The 24327-nt window shown below is 37.2% G+C and overlaps 2 protein-coding genes across 2 annotated transcripts in view; both read left to right on the top strand.

Moving 5' to 3' along the window:
- The window catches only part of LOC307146825 (uncharacterized protein), an 83587-nt gene that overhangs the window by 43862 nt on the left and 15398 nt on the right, over positions 1–24327 (top strand).
- LOC307146826 (uncharacterized protein) lies at positions 927–23996 on the top strand. Its single transcript, XM_079851128.1, has 10 exons — positions 927–5255; positions 5487–8449; positions 8985–9092; positions 9608–9715; positions 10251–10358; positions 10856–10924; positions 11616–13605; positions 13718–13786; positions 15189–15317; positions 23395–23996. Exons 2-10 carry the CDS (start codon positions 8411–8413, stop codon positions 23616–23618), a joined length of 2844 nt encoding a protein of 947 aa, XP_079707254.1. The 5' UTR covers positions 927–5255; positions 5487–8410; the 3' UTR covers positions 23619–23996.

The raw sequence follows: 24327 nt of genomic DNA, 5'->3' as shown, positions 1-24327 counted from the left end.
ATGCATGAGACCATAAGAAACACCTTCGCATTATAGTTACAAATGTTACAATTTGAAAATGTTGTAATATTAAAGTGCTTTAACCTGAACTAAGTCCATTACATCCGTTCTCAGGCTTGACGTCAAAGTTTTAAACCCGCCGTTCCTCAGCCTGGAGTGATAATGAACTCTGATTACCCGACACAAGACTCTCATGCACGGCATTCATCACAATGTCACAAAATTATCAATATTCAAGTAATTTTCCCCCGTGTGAGATGGAGTTTACTCCTGTGATCAAAGCTGAATGTTCAGCATCATTACTCCAGTCTTCAGCATCACATGATCCTTCAGAAATCTGTATAATACGATGATTTGACTCTCAAGAAACATTTATGATTATTATCAATGTTAAAAACAGCTGCTTCATATTTGTGTGGAAACCATTATGCATTTTTTTCAGGATTCTTTGATGAACAGAAAGTTTAAAAGAACAGCTTTTATTTTAAATGAAAATCTTTTGTAATATTATAAATGTCTTTACTGTCACTTTTTTGTGTCAGTTTAAAGCGTTCTTGCTGAATAAAAGTATTAATTTCTTTAAAAAAAAAAAAAAACTTTTGAACAATAGTGCACATTTACTATAAACTAATATAAAATGTAAGTAGTGTTTGTGCTGTATTTTACTTTTTGATCTGAACATTTTAAATAGAATTGGCTGCAAATGGATTAAAAGTTTTAGTTTAAATAATGGAAACAAATGAATAAAAGTTTAGTTGCATATTGAAATTGCCAAAAGGCTTTAAAATGTTGATGTACAGTTTGTTTATCTGTATCACTCATGTGTCTTTGTCAGGTTGTGAAGTCTTGATCTGGTCGTGTGTGTGTGTGTGTGTGTGTGTGTGTGTGTGTGTGTGTGTGTGTGTGTGTGTGTGTGTGTGTGTGTGTGTGTGTGAGTTGGTATTTATCACGTTGTGGGGACAAGAATCTGTTTACACAGTCACGTAATGGGGACCTCTTGCGTTGTGGGGACCAAAAATCAGGTCCCCATAAGGATGACCCATTGAATTGAATAGAGGAACTATTCTGAAGGTGCTGGGCGGAGTTTCAGCATTGGCCCATAACACACGATTATGAGGTAGTGTGAGTGTGTGAAGTGTGTGCTCAGCTGCGCCCCCAAACATTTTTGGCTGGTAATGCACTCACTTCTCCACACACACATTTTCCAATTATGGTTGAGTACCGCCCACTTCCGGGTCCTCGTTAGGAAGGAATTCAACAGCAAAATGAAATACTTCACACGGAAGACAAAGAAGAAGATTATTTACTGGAGATGCCAACTAAGGATCTAAACTTCTGCAGAGGATAAAAGTGAAGCTCAAGGTAAGTTAAGCACATATGTATGAAACCAGTTATATTAGGTTAATTAGATTAGGCAGCGGGCTAGCTAGTTAGTGCTAATTGTTGAGGCTAAGTGTGGCCTGACATGTTTCTTGTGTTTTTCCAATCACAAAATCGATCAATGTAATGTTAGCTATCACAAAATTATACAATGTAGGCTAATGTTAAGTACTTCATTTCAACTGAAAAGTGTCGTCAGGTGTTTAGCCTGACTGATTGCTAATGGAGGAACTTGGTTATTAAGTTTGTTTCTGTCTAGTTCGCGTTAGTGCTGGACGGTGGATTATTTTATACTTTAAATTAAAGATATGTTATATTACTTGTCAGGACAGGATGAGGGGGAAGATTATCGCACTTGTGTTTGACTTTTAGTATTGATATGAAGAATAAAATTTCAGTAATTGTTTTTACATTTAAGTGAACTCATTGGCAAAATATACAAGCCACAGATCTTGACCAAAGTGCGTTAACAGAGAAATTAAGTAGGCTAAAATAAAAATAAAAATACTGAAATGGTAAGTAGCTTTAAATGAATAAAATTCGTTTTGATTATGACAGTAGTTAAAATAAACTGGGGTTTGTATGGTGAGATCGTTCAAAAGAGTAGGGTAAACGTACCTATTAAGCTCACCAAAATCTACATTGAGACATTTTTAGTGCACAAGATATTGGTTTTAGTACAAGAAGTTATTTTAAAATAAAATATTGATCTCTCAAACTATAATATTTCATTTTATTTTAAATGACAAAAGTATTTCAATTAAGATGTACATAATTAAATATAAAAAGTCTGGCTGTGCTTAATGGGTACATTTTGTACCCTTTAAGCACACCCCTGTTCCCAATAAGCTCACAACAAGTTTTATTAAAAATTCTTGTTTATTTTAAACAACCTTTTTAAGGAATAATTGAAAAAAGTTTTATTTGAAGGTACAGAGTCAATCACAAAAAAAAAAACAGAACACTAATATCAAGCAACAAGGCATTCAATTTGATCAGGTAGCCTATCCTATTCATAGTGACGTGTCATCCAAACTCATTGCAACATTTTGTCTAGCTTTTGTCATCTTAAGACTGTGAAAATAAGTTTATTAATCTTTTTTTTTTTTTGAAGATTAACATAGTGATAACCATCAGTTAATATTTAAAGTCTGATTATGAAGTATTTACATAGACGTTCAATGTGGATGAGCTTAAAGGGAGCACACTGTGCTTAATTGGAGCAAAAACTATTTTTAATTAATAAATGAAATTTAAAGGAAAATATTTAGCTAAATTAATAATCTAGGTAATGTATTAAGTTTATACCAATTTTAATATGAACAACTATTATTGACAATATCTATGAAATGCTTTTTCTAATTGATGTCACAGCAAAGCTGTGTGATTGTCAGTAGTGCACCCTTTAAGCTCACCTAACAATAATATGAATTATTTAAAAATTACAGCAGTTTAAAACCACAGACTATCAATAAAATGTAAAAGTATAATATTATGGATTTAAAAGTACAAGCCATTAATGCCTGTGAAGTAATATATTAGTGTAGCACACAATCTTATACAGCTAGTAAGCTGGCTATGTTCGTAGCATCTGGGCTATGTTGCTAAAACTATCTTTTAGATCTAACTGTAATTATTTCCCACATCCAGGTTCCAGGTTATAATATGCAAAAGACTAAACATTAATCTCTTAATTTTGCAATAAGTAGATGTACTTAGCCAAAATAAAGGCTTAAACATACAAAAAATGCACATTTGAAGGGCTCCTCTTCTGGTGAAAGTTTTCAGACAGCTTTCAAAATGGCCACCAGACAGTGTGCACACATATGAGGAGCTCTTTTCCAAAACGGGATAAATCCATTTCAGTAGTTTTCAGGAAAATTACATTTTTTACCTAGACCCACACATTGTGAATATTCAATTTATCCTAATTAAAATGTTTTTTTTGGCTCAGTCTGAACACGTTGAACAATGATTATTAAATCAAACAACAATATTGTTGATGATAAATTCAAAGTTTTTTATATACAATTTATTTATTTTTCAAAACGCTATAAATCCATCAATTTTTGAAAAAAAAAATGATGGTTTGTCTTTTAAAAAACAAACAAGAGAACATGCAACATATAATCAGGTACTCATAGTATAAATGCATATAAATTAAATAAGTGCAAAATCAAATGCATGAAATTAAATAACAGCCAAATAAAATAAATAGTAAAATAAAATAAATAGTAAAAATAAAATACATATTTCCAGTGATATGTTCTAATATTGTCCACCACATAAAACAAATAATTTAAAAATAACACACATACAAATACCAGTCCTTAAATACAACAATGTTAAAAATACATTCAAATCATTTAGTAACACATTTAGGCTATTAGGCTATTAGAACTATTCAGTACTTTTAATGTCACGTTAGCAGGCTTCTTTACAGGAAAATATCTTTATCGCGAGGGGGAAACCTACAAAACAGTATTATACTAGTCAATTCTGAAACGAAAGTTGTACTCACCAAACACTTTTATGAAGGTCGCCTTGCAAACGGGCACATTCTCCGGATGTCTGTTGCACAAAAGACTGTACTTAACAGATACGTTCCGGTCTTTTTGTTTGTTAATGTCCTGGAATTTCGGACGCTTCCTTGTCACTTGCGTGATGTCCAGGAGATGAAGTATGGCCTGGTCCTGGTCAACCTTGTTTTGTTTTTCATAAAAATAGTTGAAATTTACCATCAGATCGTCCGGCGACAGCCTCTTGGCCTGACAGAAACCTTTGGCGGCAGCTTTGTGTTGACATCCCACTGTTGGTATTAACGCGCCACCCGAGTGACGAACCTTCTTTTTTGTTTGTTTTTTTGTGATTTTCTTTGTCCAGTCTGCGTTTTCTACCCCCAGGTGTAGGTCCCACTGGCTCATCAAGGCCATCAAAAGTGTTACTACAGTTTAAAGCACTCATTTTGAGGAATGAATGAACATAAAGTAACAAACCTCTGTTCAGATCGCCGCCTATTTGGATTGTGTAGAACGCTCACCGAATTCTGATTGGTTGAGAGGATATATCCCGTTTAGGCTACAAATAGGTTTGGCGCTTATCTCGTTTTGGAAAGAAACTGCATCTTGCAGTACATTTTAAACAAGTAAATATAGCGATTTGTCATGAAACGTTGATGGAGCAAAATAGGTCCAGTACACAGCAAAATGACATGACAAACTCATTTTTTTTTTTTTAAATGGCGTTTATCCCGTTTTGGAAAAGAGCTCTTCATATATACACATATATCAGTGTGCAATGGTCTGATTGGTTTAAAATTACAGGAGGTATGTAGTAACAAACACATCAATTAGTTAATAAATCAAATAGGATAATACATTGCTTTTTCTTTTTATAATCTGAGCTCCAAGATGGTAGTGCGCTTAATGGGTACTTGAGCTTAATAGGTACGTTTACCCTAGTTAGTTTAAGGTTCAAATGAGTAGTTAATTGCCAAGGCTACCTGGGATTATATAGATGTTGGTTTTGTGAGAGATTAGAGCCTAATTGAAAATGTTGAGTTTATGCCCTCAAGGCTAGCAGTAAATAAATGTTATATCCTTGAGTTCTGATTTCTTGTCTTACATTGATACACAAGATATCATTGTAGTGCAGTGTTACATTACAATAACATTCTTATCTACTTATTGAACATAGGCCTACTAGTTGAATTATGCATGTCTCCCCATTTTCTCACTGTTATTTATTACAATTTTGTTTCTCTCAGTTTGAAATGCCACCACGAATCAGCCCCCTTAAGGATGCCATGCATCATGTTGTTTCGAAGACTGACAAAACATTCAAATTAGATGTGAAGTATATCAATGCAGTGAAAGGTAAGGTGGTGTGATTCAATATTCATTCAATATTCACCATCATATGCATGTCCTCCTAACCATAATCTTATGAACATGTAATGAAAAACTTCTGGGTATTTAATTAGACCCCTGGTTGCAGCTTATTTTAAATTTGCTGCCAACTATTGATGTCTTTTTTGTGTATTTGGCATCCTTTATCTATAAGATTTTATTTTATTTTTTGTGAGAATTTTTTTCTGTATTTTGCAGGACGTGGTCTATTCGCAAAGGGTGCCTTTTGCAAAGGTGATTTTGTCGTTGAGTACAGGGGAGATCTGATAAATGATGCAGAACTGCAGAGGAGAAGAAAACGCTACCACGCATCCTGTGCTGCATTTATGTTTGATTTCAAGTGGCGAGGGAAAACATGGTGGTAAGAAGTCAAGTTGCACCAAAGCTATATTCCTTATGCTAAACTATAGTAAAAAAGACACTGATTTGTGGTGGTATATTGTAATACTTGTATTCATCCTTTTCTCATGCTTTCATATTTAAGTATTGATGCCTCAAGAGAAGATGGATCGTTTGGGCGGATCGTTAATGATGCCCACAAACATCCAAATTGTAAGATGAAGAAAATTGACGTCAATGAAAAGCCTCACCTTTGTCTGTTTGCCCTGGATGACATTAAAGAAGGAGAAGAAATTGCCTATGATTATGGAGGAGAAGACTACCCTTGGAGAACACAAGTATGTTGCAAAGCACACTGTGTACAGAATATCTCATATTGTTGCAACATGTCAAGCAGGTTGTTGGTTGAATAGATTAGAATTTGAATATATTAGAAATCTATGAATCTAATTTATGTCTATTCCAATAAATGATGTACAAATCTCAGAAAGCTACAATCCAAGTTAAGTTACTTTTTAGGTCAGTGTTTCTACCCCACTCCTAAAATTTATACATTTAAAGAATGAGGTGGTACAGTCTTAGACCACTTTTCTTTCCCCAAGTTATGTGTGGCATACAATGGCCTTATTGCAACTAATGGGTGAAATGTAATCACAAAATAAACTAATGATTAACTATGTAAAATGAAGACATGTTTTACTTTTTAAATATTTTTTAAATGCTGAAATCCTGTGGTATCTGCTTCAGATTTCTCTCTTGTGTTTCCATGTTCTAATATCTTGTCATTATGAATGTTGTCTCTTACAGATAACCAGCGTTGCCATTAAAACCAGTGCAGCGAGTGCTTCTGATCCTTCTCTCCAGTCAGAGACTCGGATGGATGATGAATCTGCTCAGATCAACTCTCCTCAACAGGTAGGTTCACATTCATCACTAAAGATTTAGGTCTACTGTCTCTCTTTGTCATGGTTTAGTGATTTCTAAGCATATTTTGATGCGTATCTGGTGTAAATTAGTAAATTAAATCGTGTAACGACATGTGTCCAGTAGGTTAGTGCTAGTGGAGTATTTAGGGCCAGTTTTATCCTTCACAGGGATTTTTTTCTGGATTAATTAGTTGCTTTAAAATGGACAGTCACGACGTCCCCACAACACACTTTCAGTCAGTGTTTGAGTTAAAACTTGTGTGTTGAATTTGATGAAACTAGTCCCCATAAGGAACTATAACGTTGTGTGTGAAAGGTCCCCATGAAGGTGTGTGAAAGGTCCCCATGAAGCCGGTTTTAATCCAGATGTGTGTGAGCGCAGACAGAGGTTGACTGGACAGGAATAAATGTTTTAGATGAAGTTGATTTGTCTATTTCTCTGAAATCCTGTGGTATCTGCTTCATATTTCTCTCTTGTGTTTCCATGTTCTAATATCTTGTCATTATGAATGTTGTCTCTTACAGATAACCAGCGTTGCCATTAAAACCAGTGCAGCGAGTGCTTCTGATCCTTCTCTCCAGTCAGAGACTCAGATGGATGATGAATCTGCTCAGATCAACTCTCCTCAACAGGTACGTTCACATTCATCACTAAAGATTTAGGTCTACTGTCTCTCTTTGTCATGGTTTAGTGATTTTTAAGCATATTTTGATGCGTATCTGGTGTAAATTAGTAAATTAAACCATGTAACGACATGTGTCCAGTAGGTTAGTGCTAGTGGAGTATTTAGGGCCAGTTTTATCCTTCACAGGGATTTTTTTCTGGATTAATTGTTGCTTTAAAATGGACAGTCACGACGTCCCCACAACACACTTTCAGTCAGTGTTTGAGTTAAAACTTGTGTGTTGAATTTGATGAAACTAGTCCCCATAAGGAACTATAACGTTGTGTGTGAAAGGTCCCCATGAAGCCGGTTTTAATCCAGATGTGTGTGAGCGCAGACAGAGGTTGACTGGACAGGAATAAATGTTTTAGATGAAGTTGATTTGTCTATTTCTCTGAAATCCTGTGGTATCTGCTTCAGATTTCTCTCTTGTGTTTCCATGTTCTAATATCTTGTCATTATGAATGTTGTCTCTTACAGATAACCAGCGTTGCCATTAAAACCAGTGCAGCGAGTGCTTCTGATCCTTCTCTCCAGTCAGAGACTCAGATGGATGATGAATCTGCTCAGATCAACTCTCCTCAACAGGTACGTTCACATTCATCACTAAAGATTTAGGTCTACTGTCTCTCTTTGTCATGGTTTAGTGATTTTTAAGCATATTTTGATGCGTATCTGGTGTAAATTAGTAAATTAAACCGTGTAACGACATGTGTCCAGTAGGTTAGTGCTAGTGGAGTATTTAGGGCCAGTTTTATCCTTCACAGGGATTTTTTTCTGGATTAATTGTTGCTTTAAAATGGACAGTCACGACGTCCCCACAACACACTTTCAGTCAGTGTTTGAGTTAAAACTTGTGTGTTGAATTTGATGAAACTAGTCCCCATAAGGAACTATAACGTTGTGTGTGAAAGGTCCCCATGAAGGTGTGTGAAAGGTCCCCATGAAGCCGGTTTTAATCCAGATGTGTGTGAGCGCAGACAGAGGTTGACTGGACAGGAATAAATGTTTTAGATGAAGTTGATTTGTCTATTTCTCTGAAATCCTGTGGTATCTGCTTCATATTTCTCTCTTGTTTTTCCATGTTCTAATATCTTGTCATTATGAATGTTGTCTCTTACAGATAACCAGCGTTGCCATTAAAACCAGTGCAGCGAGTGCTTCTGATCCTTCTCTCCAGTCAGAGACTCAGATGGATTATGAATCTGCTCAGATCAACTCTCCTCAACAGGTACGTTCACATTCATCACTAAAGATTTAGGTCTACTGTCTCTCTTTGTCATGGTTTAGTGATTTTTAAGCATATTTTGATGCGTATCTGGTGTAAATTAGTAAATTAAACCGTGTAACGACATGTGTCCAGTAGGTTAGTGCTAGTGGAGTATTTAGGGCCAGTTTTATCCTTCACAGGGATTTTTTTCTGGATTAATTGTTGCTTTAAAATGGACAGTCACGACGTCCCCACAACACACTTTCAGTCAGTGTTTGAGTTAAAACTTGTGTGTTGAATTTGATGAAACTAGTCCCCATAAGGAACTATAACGTTGTGTGTGAAAGGTCCCCATGAAGGTGTGTGAAAGGTCCCCATGAAGCCGGTTTTAATCCAGATGTGTGTGAGCGCAGACAGAGGTTGACTGGACAGGAATAAATGTTTTAGATGAAGTTGATTTGTCTATTTCTCTGAAATCCTGTGGTATCTGCTTCAGATTTCTCTCTTGTGTTTCCATGTTCTAATATCTTGTCATTATGAATGTTGTCTCTTACAGATAACCAGCGTTGCCATTAAAACCAGTGCAGCGAGTGCTTCTGATCCTTCTCTCCAGTCAGAGACTCAGATGGATGATGAATCTGCTCAGATCAACTCTCCTCAACAGGTACGTTCACATTCATCACTAAAGATTTAGGTCTACTGTCTCTCTTTGTCATGGTTTAGTGATTTTTTTTAAGCATATTTTGATGCGTATCTGGTGTAAATTAGTAAATTAAACCGTGTAACGACATGTGTCCAATAGGTTAGTGCTAGTGGAGTATTTAGGGCCAGTTTTATCCTTCACAGGGATTTTCTTCTGGATTAATTGTTGCTTTAAAATGGACAGTCACGACGTCCCCACAACACACTTTCAGTCAGTGTTTGAGTTAAAACTTGTGTGTTGAATTTGATGAAACTAGTCCCCATAAGGAACTATAACATGGTGTGTGAAAGGTCCCCATGAAGCCGGTTTTAATCCAGATGTGTGTGAGCGCAGACAGAGGTTGACTGGACAGGAATAAATGTTTTAGATGAAGTTGATTTGTCTATTTCTCTGAAATCCTGTGGTATCTGCTTCAGATTTCTCTCTTGTGTTTCCATGTTCTAATATCTTGTCATTATGAATGTTGTCTCTTACAGATAACCAGCGTTGCCATTAAAACCAGTGCAGCGAGTGCTTCTGATCCTTCTCTCCAGTCAGAGACTCAGATGGATGATGAATCTGCTCAGATCAACTCTCCTCAACAGGTACGTTCACATTCATCACTAAAGATTTAGGTCTACTGTCTCTCTTTGTCATGGTTTAGTGATTTTTAAGCATATTTTGATGCGTATCTGGTGTAAATTAGTAAATTAAACCATGTAACGACATGTGTCCAGTAGGTTAGTGCTAGTGGAGTATTTAGGGCCAGTTTTATCCTTCACAGGGATTTTTTTCTGGATTAATTGTTGCTTTAAAATGGACAGTCACGACGTCCCCACAACACACTTTCAGTCAGTGTTTGAGTTAAAACTTGTGTGTTGAATTTGATGAAACTAGTCCCCATAAGGAACTATAACGTTGTGTGTGAAAGGTCCCCATGAAGGTGTGTGAAAGGTCCCCATGAAGCCGGTTTTAATCCAGATGTGTGTGAGCGCAGACAGAGGTTGACTGGACAGGAATAAATGTTTTAGATGAAGTTGATTTGTCTATTTCTCTGAAATCCTGTGGTATCTGCTTCATATTTCTCTCTTGTGTTTCCATGTTCTAATATCTTGTCATTATGAATGTTGTCTCTTACAGATAACCAGCGTTGCCATTAAAACCAGTGCAGCGAGTGCTTCTGATCCTTCTCTCCAGTCAGAGACTCAGATGGATGATGAATCTGCTCAGATCAACTCTCCTCAACAGGTACGTTCACATTCATCACTAAAGATTTAGGTCTAATGTCTCTCTTTGTCATGGTTTAGTGATTTTTAAGCATATTTTGATGCGTATCTGGTGTAAATTAGTAAATTAAACCGTGTAACGACATGTGTCCAGTAGGTTAGTGCTAGTGGAGTATTTAGGGCCAGTTTTATCCTTCACAGGGATTTTTTTCTGGATTAATTGTTGCTTTAAAATGGACACTCACGACGTCCCCACAACACACTTTTAGTCAGTGTTTGAGTTAAAACTTGTGTGTTGAATTTGATGAAACTAGTCCCCATAAGGAACTATAACGTTGTGTGTGAAAGGTCCCCATGAAGCCGGTTTTAATCCAGATGTGTGTGAGCGAGGTTTGCTGGACAGGAATAATTTTTTTTTTTTCTCTCTCTCTGAACTCTGATCAGCTTTTTTATTTTTAATTTTTCAAATACTATAATAATGTAAAATGTCGTTTATACTGTTATCTTTTCTTTTTACAGATTGTGATACACCTCCGAAATGAAAAGGACATTTTTGTACCAAGACTGAGACGGACTAAAAGTATGATGGTAAGGACTCAAGTCACAACAAAAGACTCAATGGCTATGTTTACATGCACTAGTTGGAGTTTTTCCCTCTTTTGCTCCTCTCTTTTAAATCACTAATTTGAAAGCGAAAGTAAAATGTGCACGGCTGCACAGGCATTCATAATTTGAATTTATTCCTATGGAAGCTCGCTCTGCTCACTCTTTACATGTGATTAAGGTGTTTACATATGAAGGCTTTTCAGTCTGATCGAGCCATCAATCTGATTACTAATGGATTATTTGGTTGCATGTAAACGTAGCCATTGCCATTTTTTATTGATTAGTTATGTTGCTTAGAGCTGCCATCAACATTTTATTCTCATTATCAATTACTCAGTGAAATGTAATATATATTCTTATGTGATAAATCATTTTGACTACAAAATATCAGAGAATCAAAAATTTGCATCACCTTTACTTTAAACCCATTACCCATCAGATGTCCTTATTTTTGTCAGAGCAACTGCCCAAAATGATTTATTACACTGAGAACTTTAGTATAACATACAGTAAGTAACAGAAAATCATCACATGTGACAAAATACTTGACCAGTTCACTGATTATCACAATAGTTGGTAATTTATGTCTGTTAATTTACTGATCAATTAATTAAATGCAGAAGTTCTACCTATTTCTAATTATTATTATTTTTATTTTATTTATTTTTTTAAGATGAAAGACACAGATCTTCAAGATTCTGGTGAGCTCTTTGATTCTACACCAGAGAGTTCAGATAATTATGTTCCAGATACCACTTCTGACAGTGACAATGACAGTGATGTTAGCCTTACACTAAACCCAACAAAACGTCAGCTTCTTGATGAACTGGATATTGATGAATCTGGATCAGCGAGTTCCCCTGACTGTGACACAACAACGTCAGACAAAATGCACAGCCTTGCGTCTGAAGCATCTGGAACAGGAGAAGAACCCAGTTCAAGTCAGAACACAATAGACTGCGTAGTTGTTAATGCATACCAAAAAAGAGATGGCAGTAGAGTGTACAACAAGAGACATTACTGCTTGTATTGCTCCAAACCTTACGCTAAGATGGCAAGGCATCTAGAAAGTTCACATGCAAATAATTCTGATGTGGCTAGAGCTCTAAGTTTTCCAAAGGGTTCAAAGGAGAGAAAAAAACAGCTGGATTATATCCGCAACAAAGGGAACTATGCCCACAATGCTGCTGTTATGGAATCAGGAAAGGGGGAACTGGTGCCATTTAAACGTCCACCTAAAGAAGCGCAAGGAGAGGATTTCATGCATTGTGCGTACTGTCAAGGACTTTTTACAAGAAAGGTCCTGTGGCGACATATGCGTTCTTGTAGACTTAAACCTCAGTCAGTCCCCCCCAAACCAGGAAAAAACCGTGTTCAGTCCATGTGTACATACACGGGGCCTGTGCCTTCAAACATGACCAAACAACTGTGGGGAGTAATCAGTGCCATGAATCCTGACCCAATCACAGATATAATAAAAAATGACAGAGTAATTACTGCAATCGGGCAGCACTTGTTGAACAAAGGAGGGCTATCAGCCAAAAATAAACAGTATGTGCGGGAGAAGATGCGAGAATTGGGAAGGTTGATTCACAAGGCGAGGAGAGTCACCTCGTTAAAAATGATGGAAGATTGTGTAAATCCAAAGAAGTACATGGAGACTGTCAAAGCTGTCAAGTATACGTGTGGATATGACAGTGAAACGGACAAGTTCATGATTCCATCGCTTGCAAACAAGCTTGGGAATTCCCTGGTTAAAGTGAGCAAACTCTTAAAAGCTCAGGGATTAATATCAAATGACAAACAGCTAGTTAAGAATGCCAGTGAGTTTCTTGAAGTTCATGCGAATAAGTGGAACGAGATGATCTCGGCTACTGCATTGAGGAACATCAGTGAAGCAAAGTGGAATGTGCCCACTATCATGCCCTTTACTGAAGACGTCCAGAAAATGCATATATATCTCAATCAAGTGCAAGACAAGTGGTTCAAAACACTCTCTGAAAGTCCCTCTACCAAAGCCTGGATAGAGATGGCAAAGGTGTGTCTAGCCCAGATGATTCTCTTTAACCGCCGCAGGGAAGGAGAGGTTTCGAGCATGCCTTTGTCTGCATTTCTATCAAGAGACACTTCTGATCCACATGAGGATGTGGACTGGGCACTCTCTGAAGTGGAAAAAAAACTCTGCAGACACTTCACAAGGGTTATCACAAGGGGAAAGCGTGGTCGACCAGTTCCAATTCTTCTGACTTCAAAAATGCTATGTGCCTTAGAACTCCTTGTTAAGCAGAGAGAGACTTGTGGGGTTCTGAAAGACAATTCCTATTTGTTTGCAAGACCAGAAGCCATGACACATTTTCGAGGGTCAGACTGCCTCCGTGGCTTTGCAAAGGCGTGTGACGCAAAGTGTCCCAAGTCACTGACATCTACAAGACTGCGAAAGCATGCCGCAACCCTTTCAACAGTGCTGAATATGACTGACACCGAGATGGACCAGCTGGCAAACTTTCTTGGACACGACATAAGAATCCATCGTGAGTTCTATCGACTCCCTGAAAAGACTCTGCAACTTGCCAAGATCAGCAAAGTTCTAATGGCTCTTGAGCAAGGAAGATTAGCTGAGTTCCATGGCAAGAACTTGGATGAAATTGGGATAGATCCTGATGGTATGGTATTTTATTTGACTTTTGTTTGATTTTCTGTTTACCATCTATTCATATACCACGTGTTTATGATCCATTATATACCATTGTTAAGCTGTACTTTGAACTTCCACAGAAAAAGTTATTGACTGTGATGAGGAAGACGGGAGCATACAGGAGGGACACTGTTCATCTACTGTTGACGGTTTGTATTACTGTCAAAATACACTACTACATTTTGCAGTTATTCATAGTTTTCAGTCACGTAACTTGTGAAGACCTGACAGACAAAAACATTGTTCTAACATCATAGCCAATATTAAAGGGGTGGTAAAACGCCTTTTTTCGAACGCTTGATTGTGTTTGTGGGGTGCACTGTAACGTGTTCATGCTTCGTTTTAAAAAATTTGCATTATTTTTCACATATTTAACCATTATTCTACACTGCTCTGTCCCTCCTTGTAAAAACGGTCGGATGATTTCCGCGTTCTATGAAGCCCCCTCCCTTCAAAATACGCAATGGGCTCAGATTGGTTAGCTGGACCAGTGTGTTGTGATTCGTTAAGCGCCAAGTGCACGTTGTTCGGAAACGTCACGCCCCCTTATCTTTACCGGTAGTTTGTGCTTCAGTAAACAACGGCGTCAATATTGCCAAAAGTTACCAGTTTGAGCCCGAATCAGACCCAGAGAATGTTAGTGGAGAGGATCGAGCAGAACATGTTCAAGAACGGCTGTTAAAGGACGTTTCAGAAAAGTATGTTTGAAAGGTACGAAAAATAAATCATACTTACAGGTTGTGGCCCGTAAACAGCTTTTGTTTTTAAAGTTTCAGGACTAGCCGTTGTGCGAATCCTTCATCGGAGGAGGGGTTTATGTAAATATTGGGCTTAGTGATGTCAGCAAGCCCGCAGGAATGTCGTGTAGTCCCTACTTGGCCGTTTTTTGTAGTTCTTAGAAATTGATTTCTTTAAAAGCAAATATCTCCCTTTGCTTTAAACTTTGAAAGTTGTAACTTTGCAGATGTTGTTTATGCTCAAACAGCAACATTACACACTAACTAAAGTAAGAAAAGTGAAATCGTGTTATACCACCCCTTTAAAGAAGATGCTTCAGTATGCTGAACCAAATGCTTTTTTGACGAAATGGCTCATTGTGTAATGAATCAAATGCCTCCAAGCTATTATTCAACATGTCTTACACTAAACATTCATTCTGGAGTGAATATGTTTTGTGAGTTTACTACCATAAAAATTTTATTTCATAGGAGAAACGTGTAAATTTGTCGTAAAACACTAGCTGATCCGCTCTCTTCTCGTGTTGGTTGTGTCATGGCACAAAACGAATCATGTCAGATGATTAAGACATGAAATAAAATGGTTAAATACTCAGTTTACTTGAGCTTATGTTTGATTAAATGTCTGCTGGAAAGATGTAGTTCAATTATACTTGCAATAATGAACAATTGCACAGGTTTAGGGTTTATTGTACTTTAATGATTTTAAATAATTAGTGCATAAGTGTGACAAATAACATATTGTGTATTGTCAGCATTCTATAGTAAAGTGTATATCTTTCTGAAAATGTTGAACTTAGATTATTTTCCATAGAACCATCGGCAGAGGTGGCACTTCCTCCTACCGAGGGGAATGACATGCCGCCACCACCCAAGAGACCCAGACCACCATCAGATGAAGAGATGCCTACAGGAGCCAGTGCTGTGAGGCCTTCTTCCAAAGGTGAACTCTTTACACATTTCTAAGACTAAATTAGACCCTTTAGGAGCACTTTAACCAGACCTGCCAACCTGTACGCATTTTGCGTAGCGGATACGCATTTTGACTTCAAAGTACGCTGGTACGCTTTGACACTCTAAACTATGCAAAAACCTGGTGACGCCTCTGCACGCGCTGTCCTCAAATCAAGCAACAGCAAAAGAAGAAGAGTTCAACCAATCAAAGCGCTGGGTTCAATCCCCAAATAGCAAGCGGGTATGATTGACAGATGCGTAAGGCCTATCATTAAAAAGAGACTGAAAATCGACACCAATAAAGATTCCCGCTCGATCCCCCTTCCTCTCCCGCGGCCGTCGTCTGACTGATTTCATAAGTGAGGACAGTACAGTACTTCTGACTCCTGAAGGTAAACGGCCTGGGCTCGATGTGGAAAGTTGATTGTTGAGTTAACTTAATCTTATGGATTCGATGATCACACAGATCGCATGGATTATCTTAAAATACTCCGTTAAGTTATTCATGGTCACTCAGAAAAGAGGAAGACATCATTCAGTCATGCAAATAATAAAATGCTCAAGTAATGCTGAACTATAAATCTTGATATCGCTATTAAAATCGCTTGTTGAGAAACGTATGTTACGTTATTGTGTTAATTGTTACATATATTTATTTTGTATGAAAACTAGCGCGTTAGTTACTTATGGATAAAAAAAAGTACCAATGTCTCAGTGCTGCGCAAGCTCTCACAAAAAACACGACGCGCGCACACAGAGAGAGAGAAGATAATTGTAAAATGAAAATTGACGGGCTAAGTTTAAATTTTGTTCTTGCTTGATTTTTTTGTCAAAAAGCATTTTGTATTATCCATCCCTGTTTTTAAAATTCGTTAAATGACGGACGTTTTACTGTTAACACAGCCCTCATTATATGTCGGATTCGGAACTTATACTTTATATTATTTTTAGAATAAGTGATTCGTTATGCTATTATTGGACTCCTGTCTATTCATTGTCAACTGTTTTCTATAAATATGTTTGTATTGGCTAACATTTATTCAGCTAATGCGTGTCCTGTTTAAAATGTACAATGTTTAAATGCAAAGACAGCACGTCACAAATAGAAGCCCTTTTCCCTGTGGTATTTAGTATCATATTTGGATATTGGAAAATAAATTAATTAGCCTATCTTAATTGTACACAATGTTCCTATGTTATCTTTTTTATTTATTTATTTTATTTATTTATTTATTTTACTGTGTTGTAGGGGTTTCTTAATTTTAGACTAGTTGACGAGCACACATTCTATGCAATGCAATATATAGCAATTATATAATGCATGTGTGTCGTCATCCAAACAGCCCATACAATCACCTCCACCCACCCCAGGTCATTGACTGATAGGCGAATGTTTGGATTTCCTGCCGTTATTGATCTGTCCGTCACAGCCTGTGTGATTTCCACTTCCTGTGGAGTTTTTTTTTTGTCCTGCGACTAACTGACTAATAAAATTGTGGTTGATTATATATATACAAACTTTAATGTCCTCTCAGACTGCCGTTTGAAGTCACTGCTTTCAAACTTTGTGTACGAGGACTCTATAGTTTCTGTTCAAACAAATAAGGAGCCCAGCGTCTTCAACTATTCCACTTGTTTGAATTTTTCTGCTGGAAATGTAAGTGAAACAGTAAGGCGTCGGAGTTTTATAGTTCTCATGTTACTGATATCAGGAAATGTATTACCAAATCCTAGTCCTTTTAATGACACTTCCCTAACGTTCAAAGTTCCTGCTGATTCTAAATCTAGATCAGGACTAGGTTTTTATTCATATGAATGTGAGAAGCCTGCTTCCTAAGTTTGATTTGGTGCGTATCTGGGCAAAAAATACCAGTGCTGATGTTATAGTAATATCTGAAACATGGCTTAAAAAAAGTTTCAGATAATGCCATAGATATTGATGGTTATACTGTTTATAGGTCTGATAGACCAAATAGGGGAGGGGGGGTAGCAATTTATGTTAAGGACAGTTTTGAAGTTGCTGTGTTGCTCTCTGAGTCAGTAGTTAAAATGTATGAATTATTAGCTCTAAATCTTATCGTCTCCAAGACTTTACATCTTACTGTAGTCGGTTGCTACAGACCTCCATCAGCTAGTACTGATGCCATTTCCTCCCTGATGCACTCGGTGACTTCTTTGAACTACAAGGAGCTTGTTCTTCTCTGTGATTTTAATGTGAACTGGCTACAGTCAGTATCTGATCGTTTTAAAGCAATTTGTGATTCTTTAAATCTCTTTCAGCTAGTTGAGACACCTACCAGACCTAACTTGAAGGATTACAAAGTCCACATTAATTTATCTTATTTTTAGCAATTTGCCTCACAAGTACTCTTTGGCCTCTGTATATGCTAATGATGTTAGTGATCACTGCGTCGTTGCCATAGTCAGAGATACCAAATTACCCAAGCATAAACCACGTATTATCACTAGACAATGTACACGACATTTTAACGAACAAGCCTTTCTTTTTGATGTAGCACGCTATGATTGGGACAGGATTTTTCTTATTCCCGATGTTGAGTCTGCCTGGAAATACTTTTATGATGGATTCTTATCAATCATCAACAGGCATGCACCTTTTAAAAAATTCCGTGTTAATGGTAGGGATAATCCATGGTTTTCAGAAGCCCTCTCTGTTCTAATTCGTGAGCGGGATGTTGCTTGGGCAAAAGCTAGACATTCTGATGTTGGCTCCGATTGGATCCGTTTTAGGCAGCTCCGGAATAAATGCACAGTCGCTATTAGAAAAGCAAAGGCTGATTATTTTATTGAAAATACTACTATTAACTCAAATAATCCCAAGAAATTTTGGCTGAATATAAAACTGATATCAGGTAGTAAAAACAAGTCTAGCTTTCCTTCATGTATAAAATTGGATTCCACTAGCGTATCAGATAAAGAACATATGCTCAATTGCTTTAACCCTCTGGGGTCTGAGCTGTTTTCTGGGCCCTGGAGGTGTTCTGACATGCTCTGACATTTGTGCTTATTTCTGTTACTTGTGACATTTTCATGGCTACAGTCTAATTACACTGTATTCAGCACAAACTCTGCTACAATAATATATCAGCAGCATGTGTGTAAAAGTTTGTAGTTTTGAGATAATGACATTTATGCGTGGTTTGTGAAAATACAAAAAAAAATTCTCACTGAAATAAGGTCATGAAACCCATACTGATTATTTCTTCACAAGACTTTTGAAAATTGTATGACGTAGCCTAGAATATTTGCTCTAAAACTATGTGAAAATCACCCTGACTGCTCAGTCAGAGAAGACAATATATTGATTTAAAATTTTTACGACGTGTTTTGTGCCACAAAACTTTATGCGGGAGCTCATTAATATGTAAGCTTTTCACACCTGAGAAAGACAAAGACCCTCCTCTAACTGCCCTATTAGGAGCTATCAGGCCCCTATAATTCTGAGCAACCTTTCACAAAGAATGAGGAGATTTAAAAAAGAATGGCTTTTAGATTGTTTGATTTATTTACAACACAACATAATCCAAAGACAGAGACCTTTGTGCCATTCCTAAAAACATTGTACATACCTTTCATTTCCAAGGTGTTTGATTTTCAATTTACCATGTTCATGTACAGAGACTCATGTGAATGTTGAAGTCAGCAAGACTCAGTGGCATCTGGGCCCTGAAAAAAAAAAAAATTGAACATACTGATATCAAGAGAAAGGCCTGCACGATTTTGGGAATACATTTTAGATTTTTCTGGTTAAAATTGCTTAAAATAATAATAACTAAGCTAGAGAAAAATATATTGATTATCATGTTACTTCAAATGTTTCCATTCGTTATGATGATATGAAATGAGATAATAGTAAAAACATGAAGCCGTTTGGTGCGTTTTGCTTTTCGAATGTATCAAATATGATACATTCAAATGCGATCGCTCTCAAATATAAAACATTATGGTTACCATATACATATCTACGTTTGAGCAGATATCCACAAACACAGTAACGGTAAACACGGGTCTAAATATTATAATATTCACCATTTATCTAGCAACAGTTCAACTGCAATGTGAAATTTATGCAACAATAACTAATATGTAAGAATTTCTTACCTGTATCTTTCTTGTCTTCAAATCGCATTTTTCTTCTTCTGAGGTAGCCTAAATCCAATGTAAGCTCACAGTGCGCCTTTCAAACTCGACGAAAAAGCAGAGACTTGTGAAGTGTTTTGGTGTTTTGTTTTTGAGGTAAAGTTAATGAGCGCTATCGCGTTCCATGTGGAGATTTGCATGTGAATCTCTTTTGCGCGAGTGGGCATGTTCAAATTAAAAGTAATTAGGAAGCGTTTGAGAAGCTGGACATCTTGTTGGTTTTATACAAATTACTTAAACAGAGAATATTTGTTTTCAGTTTGAATCAGATCATTTAAAAGTACACACTTAAATGTTTATTAAGGTATATGGCTCATAAATGTGTGACAAGTATTCGCTGAGTTTTGTTTCAGTTTATAGACGTGCTCAAGAAAAAAAAGTTCACCGCGACGGAGAGGCAGAACGCACACCCTGTTTATTTTCTTTATTTTACAAAAGCACAATGTTTTGATTTGATTGTAAGTGGACACATACAAAAGTAGAAATATCACAGATTCTTTTTTTATATTTCTTTTTTCTGTATGACCATAAATGACGGAGAAATTTAAGTTTATTGTGCTACAATGTGAAGAAAATCCAGCAAAACGCGCGGGCGAAACAGTACTACAACGGCTATTTTGAAAGTTTTAAATGATATTGTAGGGTCAATGGATAATGGTGAATTTTGTGCCTCGCTTTTTGATTTATCAAAGGCTTTCGATACAGTGGATCATGGAATATTGCTGCACAGATTGAAGGTTGTTGGTTTATCAAGTTACGTTATTCCTTGGTTTAAAAACTATCTGAGCGGAAGAACCCAGTGTGTTCAAGCCGAAGGTAAACAATCTGATTTATTAGAGATTTCCAAAGGTGTTCCCCAAGGATCGGTGCTGGGGCCCCTTTTATTCACCATTTATATAAATAGCCTTGATTATGACATTCAGGATGCCAACTTTCATTTTTATGCTGATGATTCTGTTGTGTATAGCAGCGCTTCCTCTGGACAGCAAGCCTTGTCTAAGCTTCAGTCAGCCTTTAATATTATTCAGTCAAGGCTTCACAGTTTAAAACTTGTTCTGAATACTAATAAAACCAAGTACCGTAAAACTTCAAATAATAGCCGAGTCCCAAATAGACGCCTGTCTCTTTTACACGCCTGGTGTGGCTACAGGTTTGGATAAATAAAGGCCGGTCTCAAATACTGGCCTGGTCTGTTTTTTTTAGTTTCGGGTTGTATTTAATCTTCTAAAACCCGTCAGATCGTCTGTTTAAGCCAGTTCTATGGAGCAGATTGCGCACAAGAGAGCCCTGTGCATCTGGGCGGAGCTGTTAGCGCAAGCAAGGCAGGCAGAGAGTGTTAGCGCCGTGTCGCGTCTATGACAACTCGAGGTTTCGCACACCGGACGAGAAGCGCCGCGTCACGTCTATGACAACTCGAGGTATCGCACAACGGACGCGCACTTTGTCAGTTAATGGCCAGCAATATTGTTGTGTTTAAGGACATTATGGAATTAAGATCATGTCTGTACTATGTTATGATTGAACTGTATTAAATACATTAAATGAATTAAATACAATCGTTGCTTAGTCTGCAGTCTGAATTCACTTTACCTCAAAGCGTCCGTTAACTGAATGAATTGAGAATATCACCTGAAAATCCGATAACATAAGCAATTTTCATTCAACCAGCTGATTTCTGTAAATGAATGTAAAACTAAATGAATATTGCAGCACAGGGTGAAGTCTCAACACTAAATTAAAGGCCTGTCTCATATAGACGCCTGTCTCAAATACAAGCCGGTGCAGTTCGGCGATTTGGGAAAATAAAAGCCCGGGCTATTATTTGAAGTTTTACGGTATATGTTATTTTCCAACTCAAAAAAACTTGAAAATAATTTAGTATCTCTTCAGACCCTTCAAGGTACAGTGATTGAATTAGTAAAAGAGTACAAATATCTAGGCATTATAGTTGATGATGCACTATCTTTTAGCTCTCATATCACTCAACTGAAGAATAAACTGAAAATCAAGCTTGAGTTTTATTTCAGGAACAAGTTTTGCTTTTCTTTTAATGTAAAAAAGAAATTAGTCTCTGCTACTTTTCTCCCTGTCCTTGATTACGGTGATGTTGTATATCAGTTTGCACCTTCTTATCTTCTTTCTTCCTTAGATGCCGTTTATCATGGTGCTCTAAGGTTCATATCAGATTGTAAATCTTCAACTCATCATTGCACTTTGTATGACAGAGTAGGTTGGCCTTCTCTGTCTATCAGAAGAAAGATGCACTGGTACTTAATTATTTACAAAGCCATCTTGGGGTTGTTGTCTTCTTATCTTTGTTGTTTTATGCAACAGAAAATTACCAAGAATTATTTTCTTCGTTCGCAAAACTTTTATACTCTTTCTGTTCCTTTTACTCGAACTGAGCTAGGTAAGAAGTCTTTTATGTACGCAGCGCCGTTTGGTTGGAATTTCCTCCAATCTAAATTAAAATGAGAAAATCTGCTGACTCTAGACCATTTCAAATCAGTTATCCGGCAAATGGAAGTTGATCTAACAATATGCAACTGCTTTTAAGTGTCTTTTAAAGGGTCATTCCACCCATTTGAACATTGTTTTTTATTTAAAGTGGGTCATATATGTAGTCGGAATGTAAAATAAATTTTGAATTTGGTGCCTTCGTGACCGAGGAAAGACAAAAAATAACTTCAGGACGCATTTGTATGAAAGACAACAACTCCCACAATGCACCACATTGCACAGCTCCGCAAGCCACTCCCACTAATCCAGAAAGCGAAATCACTCTTCCGTCTACAAGGCTAGCTACCACCAGAGCTTGATATTCATTTCACACAAAATGTCTATTTAGTTGGCGAACTCATTAGAGCATTACTCCTCGTTTGTATTTCTTTCGAAAAGGTGAATTATTGCATGGTACCTGGATGTTCAGTCAGAACATATGCGGTGCGAAACTAGGATAGTTCTCAACACAAACGTCCGTGTCCTCGTCTGATTCAGAGATTTCGTCCAGGAGAAATTGTCATTGTTGAAATTCTTTGCCGCAGACGGACTCTATCTCTGTGTTCGTAGCGGTTCGTAGTTGCATAGTGAGATCACCGGCGCCACCAGTCCGCCCTAACTCGAGCCAGTCCGGTCTCCTCGTCCGCGGCAGGCAGGTCTTCTGCCTCGGCTGCTCTTCGCTATAATGCGGCTTGTAAAGGTAGCCACAAACACCTGATTCAAGCATCAGACTTCCGAAATCCACTTCTTCTATATCATATTGAGCACTCTCCTCCGCTATTGTCATAACTTCACATCTGTCTCCACAGCGCCTGTTAGCTTAGCTTCAAACAAGATGGAGGATATTGCTTTCAGTTTCAGAGAGTAAAGTCCCACCCACTGATCTGTAATAGGTCTAGCGTGAGCGGTTCCCGCCCCCTGGGAAAGATGAGGAACGAGTGTCTGTAGTCTCAACAGAAATCCCTCCCTCTTACACTTCCTCCTACAATGACGCAAAATGACGATTTTTGCGTCATTGTAGGAGGAAGTGTAAGAGGTAAATAACGGATTTCTCCCGTCTCAGGGGAAAATGAGAGAGTGTTGCACGACCATTCAATAGTATGACTGGGTTTCTAACAATGCAAAGCTTAATGCAAATGGGTGGAGTGTCCCTTTAATTTGTCTGTGTGATGTTTATCTGTGATGGAACTGATTGTACTGCTGCACATTTTGGCCAGGACACTCCTGTGAAAGAGATGTTTATTCTCAGAGAGCTTTTTCTGGTTAAATAAAGGTTAAATAAAAAAAAAAAAAAAAAAAAATAGGGGGCAGACCTAATAAATACTGATAATAGGATTCAGAACTTCGGATTGGAATTCCAGCACACACACTATATCATTTCAATTGTTTTTTCTGTCCACTTTTAGGTAAAAGTTCCCAGAAGAAGACCGCCTGGCAGCAGACAGAGGTGCAGGCGGTGGAAAGGCACATGAAGCGATTCATCACATCGCTCACTGTACCATCAAAGAGCGATTGTGACAAATGTTTAAAAGCTGAACCAGAAGCACTGAAGAACCGCAATTGGAAGACCGTAAAGTTTTACATTTATAATCGCATTACAGCTTACAAAAAGAAATTGCAGTGCAAATAATAATAATGTGAAGATGCAACTCTGTCAGGGCAGGTTTTGTTAAAAGATGTTAAAGGGTTAATATGTTTGGGTTTGCTAACCCTTTAAAACAACAGCAACACTTGTAGGCTATAGAATAACTTAATGTTTGCACTATGTTTTATGATGACCGTGATGAAGGCCACCAGTCGGAAAGCATTGGTCGAACAACAAAGTAGTTCTAAAGTTGTAGTTTGTTTAAATTCACATGTCTGTGAAAGGAAGCATGTGTGAAAGTGACTTTTTTTTTTTATGATTTTTTAAATACTTTTAATTTCAGGACTTTTTGAGGTTTGACTTCATTTGAGTTATTTTGTGAAGTTGAACTCAATAAAAGTTGAATTCAGCAATTGTAATGTGAATTAATGTGTTGAAGCTCAATTAGTAGTAGATTTTGTTTTATTTTTTATAAGTATCAGGTGAATGAGTAGCAGCTGATACTGGGAGGTTGGCTGAAAAAATTACAATTATAGAAAGAATAGTTTGAAGTGGAAAGGTTTAAATGTTTGACTTGTGGGTATGAAATGGGTTGGAAAATATCCAGACAATAATTCACTACTTGTATGCAATCCTTTGATGTTGCAGTGAAAAAGTTCTCCATTCACATATATTCCACTTCAATCACACTAATATTCCAATCTATTGTAGGAACAATCAATCGATCCAAACAAATATTCTGCATGTTGAGGAG

The sequence above is a fragment of the Squalius cephalus genome (assembly GCF_949319135.1).
Source record: "Squalius cephalus genome assembly, chromosome: 19".
In the NCBI taxonomy this organism is placed as follows: Eukaryota; Metazoa; Chordata; class Actinopteri; order Cypriniformes; family Leuciscidae; genus Squalius; species Squalius cephalus.
This window is presented reverse-complemented; position numbering and strand designations above follow the sequence as displayed.